Here is a 12,450-nt window from a genome sequence, read left to right as displayed (position 1 = left end):
TCTGCTTCATCCATCTGAGTGTTCAGGAGTTTCTGGCTGCTCTTCATGTCCATCTGACCTTCAGCAACTCTGGACTCAATCTGCTGGAACAACAACAAACAACCTCCCAGAAGTCTGAAACAGGAGAATCTGCAAAGAAACACTTCTACCAGAGTGCTGTGAACAAGGCCTTACAGAGTCCAAATGGACACCTGGACTTGTTCCTCCGCTTCCTCCTGGGTCTTTCCCTGCAGACCAATCAGACTCTCCTACGAGCCCTGATGACACAGACAGGAAGTAGCTCACTGACCAATCAGGAAACAGTCCAGTACATCAAGGAGAAGCTCAGTAAGAATCTGTCTGCAGAGAAAAGCATCAATCTGATCCACTGTCTGAATGAACTGAATGATCGTTCTCTAGTGGAGGAGATCCAACAATACAGGACTTCAGGAAGTCTCTCCACAGGTAAACTGTCTCCTGCTCAGTGCTCAGCTCTGACCTTCATCTTACTGTCATCAGAAGAAGATCTGGATGAGTTTGACTTCAAGAAATACTCTGCTTCAGAGGAGGCTCTTCTGAGAATGCTGCCAGTGGTCAAAGCCTCCAACAAAGCTCTGTGAGTAAACATGTTGTCATCGCTTCATTGTTAAAATCATGGGAAATAAATCAGAAATGCTGAGTTCAAAGAGCACTGTAACATTTTTTTAAAATAGTAAATTAAATGATCATCAGTCACTCGGTAAATATATGGTAGTTTTAATGTTTCACTCCAGCATTTCTAAAACACACTTTGTTCTGTAACTCTTATCAAAGGACAATCCAGACCCAGCCTATAAGAACATGAGCTCTGATGCTTCAGCCCCTCTGACAGGTTTATTATCCTCAGCTTGTTCACTTGTCTCCAACTCCAGGAGTTTGGTTGTTTTATTCTAAAGCACAAACTTCACCTGCCAGACTTCACCTACATCTTTTTCTGATGTTCATAATTTAAGTTCAAGTTTGTATCTCACTTTCAGTGCACACCCTCCCTTTTTAAATATAAATCTCTGCTGTGCTGTCATGTTTTCATCCTGTATGGAGGGAGAAACTCGGTCTTCATTACTGAAATTGCCTCTAAGGTCGTGTTTCTTGTCAGTAACCATATGTAACTGTAAGGCTTCCATAACCAGTGTTATCACAGAATTACAGTGGGTTCACTCTGGGTCCTCTACAGTTTCTTCCCACTGTCCACAGACATGCAGTTAGATTACCTGGTGATCTAAACTTCATGCAGGTGTGAGTGAGAGTGGTTGTCTTTCCCTCTGTGGGCTTAGTGGAAGAGACTGGATGGATCTCTGCTTTGTCTTTGATATATCCTGACAGCAAACATTCTCCATGAAGTCTGCATTTCAGCTCATCTCCTTTATACACACCTTTAACAGGAGGAGTTTTATACAGCTAGTGTTTAAAATCCAGTGTTACTCACAATACACAGGTAATGAGCATGATTATTGAATTAGTAAGATTTTCTAAAATAATTGTTTTAGTTAATATTGTATGACAGTGTACACAGAATTATTAGCTCAGTAGGCAGAGTGGTCGCCCCATGATCATAAGGTCAGGGGTCGAATCCACCGAATAGTTACCTTGTGGTACCCCTGAGCAAGGTACCATCAAGGTACCAATCATGTGCACTGGACTGGTAGCACTCATAGTCTCATAGGTTTAAATAAATTTAAAAAAAAAGGGTTCAACATATAAACAAATTTCATTTGATCACATATATTTTTTGTTTTGTTTTGTTTTTTCCCTTTCTCTCCCAGACTGAGCAGCTGTAACATCTCAGAGGAAGGCTGTGAAAATTTGTTGTCAGTGGTCAGCTCCCAGTCCTGTAGTCTGAGAGAGCTGGACCTGAGTACCAACAGCCTGAAAGCTTCAGCAGTAAAGCTTCTGTCTGCTGCAGTGGAGAGTCCACACGCCAAACTGAATATTCTGAGGTCAGATCAATTTGTATTCTGTTTAGTTCTGTTTGTTTATATGTTTGATGTTTGGTTTTGTTTATGTCTTTATCCAGTTATCCTTGTTTCATAGCATTTTTATTCATTTCAAAGTTAAAGTGAAGTTTTACTAACCTGCTCAGCACAAGACAATAAGCTATTGCACCCTGATTACACTTTAACAACAATCTTTATTCATGTTTTTATCTTCAGACTTAACATCTGTGAACTCTCAGAGGAAAACTGTGAAGCTCTGTCCTCAGTTCTCAGCTCGCAGTCCTCTAGTCTGACAGAGCTGGACCTGAGTATCAGAAAGCTGCAGGATTCAGGAGTGAAGCTTCTGTCTGCTGGACTACAACGTTTAAACTGTAAACTGAATACTCTGAGGTCAGATCAGAAAACAGTTTGTTGTTAGAATTATTCAATTATTTAAGTTCATACATATGATGTTGTTTCTTAGTATGTTTATGTTTCCTCTAAAAATAGAAAGTCAAGATTTAATGTTGTGAAATGTATTAACAAACTCAACATGAGTATTTGTTGTATAGATTGTCTTTTATTTTTCAGACTGAGTGGCTGTAACCTGTCAGAGAGAAGCTGTGAAGCTCTGTCCTCAGTCCTCAGCTCCCAGTCCTCCAGTCTGAGAGAGCTGGACCTGAGTAACTCTGACCTGCAGGATTCAGGAGTGAAGCTTCTGTCCGCTGGACTAAAGAGTTCACAGTGTGCAGTGGAAACTCTCAGGTCAGGATTCAAACTTTTCCACAGATGATCATTTGAAATGTGATTTATATTATTGTATAAACAGGTAACTTTTACAGCTGTCAAGTGAACTTTTATTCACATTTGAGTGGATAATTGGACTCTGAATTACTAAAAGTTGTTATAGTCATGTCTTTGTTTATTTAAAAAAATACTTCATGTACTGCCTAATTTAAAGATTTAGGCTCCTTTGGGCCCATAATATATATATTTGATTTCTTTGTGAATGAAATTAGGAGGATATTGGCGACTGCTGATTGGCTCGCTGTTTGTTTTTTATTCACAGTACTTAATTTTAAAGGCTGATTTCTCAAAATGAGATGTTTATCTTTTCTTCTACAACACGTGGAGCCACCAAATCTTCTTGCTTGATTTATTCATTACAGTTTGATTTAAAGAATATTAGACTCGTAACATAATAAATATATTTATTTCACTTCTTCTTGAGAGAAAGAAAGGGATGACTGGGTGAGCTCCAGTGGTTCATCCCAGCAGAGAGAGCGGCACACTGGGCTGCAAATGATCACAGTAGTAATGGCCATAGTTTGATAAAACAGGCAGTCTTACCCTGTAGATAATACAGGGTTCTGGTGCCGATGTGGGGGAGGGGAGTCGCCCGGTACTAACTACATACTACTAACTACCTCATCCAGATGTCTTCCCTACTAAACCTGATAAGAAGTAACTGCAGTAGCCTTATAGGTCAAATCAGTTTCACCTGTTAAAGTTAGCTCCACTATTAATTAGGGGTGGGGGAAAAAATCGATACTGTGTAGTATCGTGATATTTTGTTTGCTAATAATGTATCGATACAGGGACAGCAGAAATCGATATTTTGTTACAAACAATTTTTTCTCTGAAGTCAACATGCTCTGGAGTCAGAGCATGTTGACTTCAGAGCATGTTGATCCTTTTTCTGAGCAACAATCCTGACATTCCTTCACTGTCCAAATGTGTTTAACTTTTTTTTTGGCAGCAATAAACATGACAGTTTACTTATTTTAATTTAAGACATGTTTAATTTTAATTAAGTTTGAAACTTTTTTATTTAATGTAAAATTATATATTTTTTTAAATTTACTTTCAAATTCTTCAGTTGCTGAAGGGGCTGCATAGTTTTCATAAATTGCATAGTTCAGAATAGCTATAATTGTACCAGATGGTTGCATTCAGTTAAGTTGGACTAGACTGTAATACAAACCGTTCAGTTTGTCAACAATAAAACTGACTGAAATGAGAGAAAGACTGAGTGTGAGACTTTGATATTAGATAAAATGAATATTGATAAAGTTTACCTTTATGTGCAGAATTTAAATATCGCAAAATATTTTAAAAAATCGCAATAATATCGTATCGTGCGTTAAGTATTGTGATAATATCGTATCGCGAGTTGTATGGTGATTCCCACCTCTACTATTAATGGTGTCACTTGTTATTTCTGGGATGAGTTTAGTAGCCTGAACAGCTGCTTAAAGGAAAGTAATTAAATAATAAAAATAACCTAAGTCCGGGGGAACCTGCAAGAGCTGTTTGCACAAAGAATAATGCTCAGACTTTGAGGTTTTATCGTTTTACACAAGGTTTAAAAATGAATGTCCACAATTGAATTGCAGAAATTGTTATTGAGCTAATACTGATGTAGTTGTTATCTTTGGTAAGGAGAGGTTGGAGGAAGGATGAGCACAGTCAGGCCTAAAGATGCTCTTAATAATAATAATGGATTGCATTTATATAGCGCTTTTCGAGACCCTCAAAGACCCTTTACAATCCCACTACAGGGAGTGCAGAATTATTAGGCAAGTTGTATTTTTGAGGAATAATTTTATTATTGAACAACAACCATGTTCTCAATGAACCCAAAAAACTCATTAATATCAAAGCTGAATGTTTTTGGAAGTAGTTTTTAGTTTGTTTTTAGTTTTAGCTATTTTAGGGGGATATCTGTGTGTGCAGGTGACTATTACTGTGCAGAATTATTAGGCAACTTAACAAAAAACAAATATATACCCATTTCAATTATTTCTTTTTACCAGTGACACCAATATAACATCTCCACATTCACAAATATACATTTCTGACATTCAAAAACAAAACAAAAACAAATCAGCGACCAATATAGCCACCTTTCTTTGCAAGGACACTCAAAAGCCTGCCATCCATGGATTCTGTCAGTGTTTTGATCTGTTCACCATCAACATTGCGTGCAGCAGCAACCACAGCCTCCCAGACACTGTTCAGAGAGGTGTACTGTTTTCCCTCCTTGTAAATCTCACATTTGATGATGGACCACAGGTTCTCAATGGGGTTCAGATCAGGTGAACAAGGAGGCCATGTCATTAGTTTTTCTTCTTTTATACCCTTTCTTGCCAGCCACGCTGTGGAGTACTTGGACGCGTGTGATGGAGCATTGTCCTGCATGAAAATCATGTTTTTCTTGAAGGATGCAGACTTCTTCCTGTACCACTGCTTGAAGAAGGTGTCTTCCAGAAACTGGCAGTAGGACTGGGAGTTGAGCTTGACTCCATCCTCAACCCGAAAAGGCCCCACAAGCTCATCTTTGATGATACCAGCCCAAACCAGTACTCCACCTCCACCTTGCTGGCGTCTGAGTGGGACTGGAGCTCTCTGCCCTTTACCAATCCAGCCACGGGCCCATCCATCTGGCCCATCAAGACTCACTCTCATTTCATCAGTCCATAAAACCTTAGAAAAACCAGTCTTGAGATATTTCTTGGCCCAGTCTTGACGTTTCAGCTTGTGTGTCTTGTTCAGTGGTGGTCGTCTTTCAGCCTTTCTTACCTTGGCCATGTCTCTGAGTATTGCACACCTTGTGCTTTTGGGCACTCCAGTGATGTTGCAGCTCCAAAATATGGCCAAACTGGTGGCAAGTGGCATCTTGGCAGCTGCACGCTTGACTTTTCTCAGTTCATGGGCAGTTATTTTGTGCCTTGGTTTTTCCACACGCTTCTTGCGACCCTGTTGACTATTTTGAATGAAACGCTTGATTGTTCGATGATCACGCTTCAGAAGCTTTGCAATTTTGAGACTGCTGCATCCCTCTGCAAGATATCTCACTATTTTTGACTTTTCTGAGCCTGTCAAGTCCTTCTTTTGACCCATTTTGCCAAAGGAAAGGACGTTACCTAATAATTATGCACACCTGATATAGGGTGTTGATGTCATTAGACCACACCCCTTCTCATTACAGAGATGCACATCACCTAATATGCTTAATTGGTAGTAGGCTTTCGAGCCTATACAGCTTGGAGTAAGACAACATGCATGAAGAGGATGATGTGGACAAAATACTCATTTGCCTAATAATTCTGCACTCCCTGTATTCATTCACTCTCACATTCACACACTGGTGGAGGTAAGCTACAGTTGTAGTGGTAGGTTAGGTTTTGCCCAAGGACAAAATGACCAAGACAGAGAGAGCTGGCTCATCAGACAGACAAGCTCATCTTGTAACCTACTGGTTCGCTGGTCAGCACACCAGCTGACTAGCGAACCGGCTAACTAGCACACCAGCTAACTAGCACACCGGCTAAATAGCAAATCAGCTAACTAGCAGACCAGCTAACGGCAGCCACAAGCTGAAGGACGATTAAATGTAGTGGAGATATCAGAGATGACACTGGTGTGTCCGATTCACTCTTTAGCACTCTGGTCACTCCGGTGTGTCAGCCAGAACACCACTGAAGGCCAAATGATCCCAGCATGTGGAATAAAGAGCTTAAGGTTTGGTTTGAGACACTTTATTCTTTCACTGATTGATTCTTGCGGCTGTGATCATGTGTGTGGTTTCTTACAAAAAGGAAGTACACAATACAAATACATGACAAATAAGATGAATAGATAAGTTACATATCCAGTTATATGTACGTACATCAGTATAGCTAATATAGCCATATATAAGGACAAAGATCACAGTACTATAATGCAGTAATGTTAAACACAAAGGTGTATATCTACATAAATCTGTCCTATCAGTGATCAGGGTACTGTAGTATACTTCCACTACATAAACTATAGAAACTAAACGACATTAGTGTGACTTTAAGTTACCATCAGTACAGACGAACTGATGGTAGTTGTACAAAATAAAGGCATTGCAATTATTGTGAAGGGCTTCCGGTTAAACTAAGATCAGCTGATTACCTCATAACAAATTGTTTGCTATAGAACGCAGCTCCCACTCTTCATTAATATCATGTACTGTAACTCCCAAGTAACCATGGTTACCCAGCCACGCCCAGTAGTCTCCAGAGAGACCAACAGCTGGTGCACGTTGTAACGCCGTGGCTTTCATAGTCTCTCCTTTTTCTACAGCTCATGTGTTCTTCTTGTGATGGTGCGTCTTGAGGGAGGCTCATACATGCCGTCATTTGTTGATCCTAAGAACGTTCCTCAGACCGACTTCTTCAACAACACTAATCGGCCTGCAGTTTGTAGCTACTCACTTCACTGTGGTGTTTGTTAGCTTGTCTTTCTTTGGTTTTATCCTGACTCCTCCCACAAGCTGATCCTACGTAGTCTGCCCAAGCCTCCCACCTCTGTTTGTTTGGGTGGTTTGTTTGCTGCCATCAACAGCGTGTAATGCATTTAAGTGATACTTCAGACATGAAGTACTGCGACAATAAAAAACTCAACTTTGCTTAAAAATAACTTTAGTTGTATCAACACTGCCCTCTGGAATAATTAGACTTTGGTGACAAACTGATGTGATCTCCATGTTTCCTTTGTTGGACTGTGGGCGAGTGTCAGAACTGAATGTACTGAGTAACATGTGGAGTTTAAATATGTGTCAGTTCCAGTTTTAGAGCTCTAAAGTGCAGCTATCATGTTAGGAATATGTTAGGAATAGACAGGAACACTGAGCACACTGAGGTCAAATCTTTATTTATCCAGTTCATCTGTAGGCTGAGCTCAGTCCATCCATTTAGTGAAATGATGTTTAAAGGTCTCCTTGTTCTGTGAGCGTGCACAGATCCTGAAGCAGAAAGCCTGGGTTAACAGAGAAATGATCATCACTGTGATGATGCTCACCATCTCTGACTGGGATTTGAGGTTTTGTCAAAGCAGCAAAGAAAGCCTGGCTATGTTGGACTGGGTGTGGAAGCAGCTCCCAGTTTGAGTTCAGGAGACAGACACCCTCTCTACTTTGACGATCAGCTTCAAACTTTCCTTTTTGATAAAACTTATAGTTAGAGCTGGATCAGGTGACCCTGAACCATCACTTAGTTATGCTGCTATAGAGATGGATAACAGATGGATTGTTGTTTTGTGTGTCTGCAGTCTGTCAGGCTGTCTGATCACAGAGGAAGGCTGTACTTCTCTGGCCTCAGCTCTGACCTCCAACCCCTCCCATCTGAGAGAGCTGGACCTGAGCTACAATCATCCAGGTCCTCAGGAATGAAGCTTCTGTCGGCTGGACTGAAGGATCCAGGCTGGAGACTGGACACTCTCAGGTATGGAGAGAATGTCTGATATAGGAGGAAGAGCTGGAATCATTTCCTGTGTCTTTCACTCACTTCCTGTTTGTTTCCTGCAGATGAGACATGAACAATCACACATGCAGGAATATTTTCAGGGACAGACACACTAGTCTAGCTGGATAGTACATGGATATTTATGTAGGGGGTCTTCAAGGAGTCTGTTTGCAGGAACATTAATGATAACTGATAAGTCATGTTGAGAGTTTCATTAAAAGTAGACTTACAGTTAGGTAATATTTGGACAGAGACAACATTTTGTAACTTTAGATACAAGTATCAGCCATGTGTGTGTTTCCCATGCTGTATGTCCACAGTCACAGTGACAGTCAGTGACACTGACAGAAGGATGAAACAAGGCTGTGAATCATTTCAGTCTGTGTGTGTGACAAAGAGGCAGACAGGAGCAGCTAACATTTGGAAATGGAAGCTTACTGGAAACACTACATTCACGGCTGAATTCACAATAGATTTGTTCTCAAGTGCACATTTAGCAGCTAATGCTAATACTGTTTTCCCTTTGCTTTCTACAGCAGCTATTGCTAAGTAGGCCACTTTGCTCCGCTAAGGATTTGTGTGACCATGATGGAGACTCTGATAAGCTAATGCTGCTAAGCTAATGCTGTTTATGGGCCCTGTTAGAATCAATATTTCATTCTCATTCTGTTGTTTGAGAACAATATTAACGTTTCACATCATTATAACACAAGAGAAAAGGGTATTGGCATTAGCTACTAGTGCTTATTCACCTCAAATTACCTTTAGCTGCTAATGGCAGCCTACTTAGCATTAACTCCTCACTAATATAATGCTAATTTACATCAAATTAGCATTAACTGCTCATATTGTTATAAGGAAAGAGAAAACGGTATTAGCATTTGCTGCTAATAATTATTCACCCCTAATTAGAATAAGCCGCTAAAAGCAGCCAACTTAGCATTAATTCCTCACTTTGTTGTTACCCAACGGAAAAGAGTATTAGTATTAGCTACTATCATTTTTAATAAGTAAGAGAAAACAGTATTAGCAGTAGCGCATAATGCTAATTCACGTCAACGTAGTATTAGTTAATAATGGCAGCCTACTTAGCATTAACTGCTCACTAATATAATGCTAATTCGCATCAAATTAGCATTAGCTGCTCAAGTTGTTATAAGGAAAAAGAGAAAACGGTATTAGTATTAGCTGCTAATAATTATTCACCCCTAATTAGAGTTAGCCCCTAATGGCAGTCTACTTAGCATTAACTCCTGACATTGTTATAATGCAGGGGAAAAGAGTTACCATTATCGGATAATGCTAATTCTCATCAAATTAGCATTAGTTAATAACGGTAGACTTCATATCATTAGCTGCTGTCATTCTTACAAAGCAAACAGTATGAGCATTAGCTGTTAATCCTTTTTCATCTAAAATTAGAATTAGCCACTAATGGCGTATTGTTAAAAAGTAAGAAAAAACATTGTTAGCATAAGCGGATAATGCTAATTCATCTCAAATTAGTATTAGCTAATAATGGCACCTGCTTAGCATTAGCTGGTCACATTGTTATAAGGCAAGAAAATATGGTATTAGCATTAGCTGCCAATTTCTATTTACCTAAAATTAGCATTAGCCACTAATGGTAGCCTATAGCAAAAACTTCTTAATGCTAAATGAAGTTAATTAATGCTAAGTAGGTTTAACTGAAATTAAAGTAGTGTTAGCATTAGCTGCTGATATTGTTAAAAGGTAAGATAAAACATTGCTAGCAGCAGCGGATAATGCTAACACACATAATAATTAGCATTACCTAATAATGGCAGCCTTCTTAGCATTAGCTGCTCATATTGTTATAATGCAAGGGAAAAGAGTTGGCAAAAACAGTGTTAGCATTAGTGGATAATGCTAATTCACCTAAATTAGCATTAGCTAATAATGGCTACGTACTTAGCATTACCTACTAATATTGATATAAAGCAAGAAAATATGGTATTAGCATTAGCTTCTAATGCTTTCTCATCTAAAATTAGAATTAGCCACTAATGGCATCCTATTTAGCATTAACTCTTCACATCGCAAGGGAAAAATTAGAATTCAATAAAAAAAAAAGTGTTCACATTAGCTACTTGTATTGTTAAAAAGTAAGAAAAAACATTGTTAGCATAAGGGGATAATGCTAATTCACCTCAAATTAGTATTAGCTAATAACGGCAACCTACATAGCATTAGCTGGTCACATTGTTATAAAGCAAGAAAATATGGTATTAGCATTATCTGCCAATTCCTATTCACCTAAAATTAGCATTACCTGCTAATGGCAGTCTACTTAGCATTAACTCCTCACTAATGTGATGCTAATTCACATTAAATTAGCTTTAGCATTAGCTGCTAGCATCAGCCTACCTAGCACTAGCTGCTCACATTGTTAAAAGGGAAGAGAATACGATATTAGCATTAGCTGGTAATATTTATTCACCCCTAATTAGAATTAGCCACTAATGGCAGCATACTTAGCGTTAACTCCTCACATCGTTGTAATGCAAATGAGGCTAACTTGCATTAAATTAGACTGCTGTTATTAGCTAATGCTATTTAGCAGTAGCTGCTCACATTGTTATAAAGCAAAGGAAAACGATATGAGCATTAGGTTCTAATGCGTATTTGCCTTAAATTAGACGTAGGTGCTAATGGCAGCCTACTTAGCATTAGCAGCTCAGATGTTATAATGCTAGGAAAAAGAGTGTTAGCATTAGCCGTTCACATTGTTATAAAGTTAAGGGAAATAGTGTTAGCATTAGCTACTCACATTTTTAAAAAAAGTAAGTGTTAGCATTAGTGCATAATGCTAATTCATGTCAAATTAGCATTAGTTAATAACGGCAGCCTATTTAGCATTAGCAGATAATGTTGACCTTGGCCCACTGGAAAAGTTAAGAACTAAAGATTTAGGAGTGTTTCTCGATAGCTCTTTCTCGTTTGAGAAACAAATGAATTCTGTTATTAAAACCAGCTGTAAGGTTTATATTGTTGATTGTCATTTATGCTTAGAAATATTTACTCATATATGCTTAGAGTTGTATAATCGATTGCATAATGATAGAGGTTTGATCCTGAGTAGTCTGTAAAGACTCTGTGTGCCTTCCAGAGTGCTCTGGCATGCACACACCACTTGGGGCCATGAGAGAGGTCGTACCCTCTCTTACTGATTTATGGTGTAGGACAGGGGTCTCAAACTCAATTTAGCTGGGGGCCGCTGCAGGCAGAGTCTGGGTGAGGCTGGGCCGCATTAGGTTTTCCACAAGAAAGGCATGGTTAAAAAATTCCAATCTTCTCAAATCTCTTTATTTTTATTTTTTAACACAAAATATGAAAAATGAATAAACAAATTAAGAATTAATAAGAAAATAAATCAATCTGTAATACATAAATAAAATAATAATAAGATATTTTTAGTCAGTGAACTTGTGTGTTTCTTTCAGTCTTCTATATCTGCTGTATTTAGATTGAAATGTCTGTATTAACAGTTCTATAACCTTCTTCTGAACATGAATGGAACACTGTAGAAAATGAACTGTTCTTCTGAACATGGCTTCTCTTGCCTACTCCTTGCTGCTAGAGACCTGGCAGCGTTTCCTCTCGCATAGCCGAGCCAGATTTGGCCTGAGGGAGGAAGCAGTTGCGACCCTCAGTATGTCTTGAAGATGATCATCCGTAAGTCTGGACCTGTACTTGGACTTATTGAAGTTCAAAGTGGAGAAGAGCTTTTGGCACAAGTATGTGCTACCAAAAAGGCACATGGTCCGCTTGAACATTCGGGAAAGCCGAGGGAAACTAGGGCTCAAGTCTCTCAAAAATTGTCCAAGCTTGTCTGCTTTTCCACTCACCTCCCTGAACTTTGCTTTGAGTTCAGAGTTGCACTGCAGCTCAATGAGCTCCATTTGAAGCACAGAAGGGGCATCTTGCACATCAAAGGAGAAGGGGTCCGCAAAAATGTGAAAGGTGGCTCTGTGTGTCTTGAAGTCAGCAAATCTGTGATCAAATTCCTCCTGTAGCCTCAAAATGACATCAACATACTCGTCAGCACTGAATGGTGTGCCTGCATCCACGAGTGCCTTGCATGCTGGGAAATGGCAAAGGTTTGTCTGAGAGAGCTGAGCTTTCCAGAGCGCCAGTTTTGTGGAGAATGCTCTCACGTTGTCATAGGCAGCACTGACAAGTTGCCCCTGGCCTTGTAACGTCTTGTTCAGTACATTAAGCTC

At 39.3% G+C, this 12,450-nt stretch overlaps 1 protein-coding gene across 1 annotated transcript in view; it reads left to right on the top strand.

Moving 5' to 3' along the window:
* LOC113017307 (NACHT, LRR and PYD domains-containing protein 12-like) overlaps nucleotides 1-8,272 on the top strand; it is a 113,765-nt gene extending 105,493 nt beyond the window's left edge. The window contains exons 8-12 of the mRNA XM_026160472.1: nucleotides 1,782-1,955; nucleotides 2,169-2,342; nucleotides 2,523-2,696; nucleotides 8,013-8,036; nucleotides 8,269-8,272. Coding sequence (XP_026016257.1) covers nucleotides 1,782-1,955; nucleotides 2,169-2,342; nucleotides 2,523-2,696; nucleotides 8,013-8,036; nucleotides 8,269-8,272 — 550 coding nt within the window. The remainder of the gene's footprint in view (nucleotides 1-1,781; nucleotides 1,956-2,168; nucleotides 2,343-2,522; nucleotides 2,697-8,012; nucleotides 8,037-8,268) is intronic.
* Nucleotides 8,273-12,450: the final 4,178 nt, after the last annotated feature.

This window comes from Astatotilapia calliptera, unplaced genomic scaffold (genome assembly GCF_900246225.1).
Source record: "Astatotilapia calliptera unplaced genomic scaffold, fAstCal1.2 U_scaffold_10, whole genome shotgun sequence".
NCBI classification, from domain to species: Eukaryota; Metazoa; Chordata; class Actinopteri; order Cichliformes; family Cichlidae; genus Astatotilapia; species Astatotilapia calliptera.
This window is presented reverse-complemented; position numbering and strand designations above follow the sequence as displayed.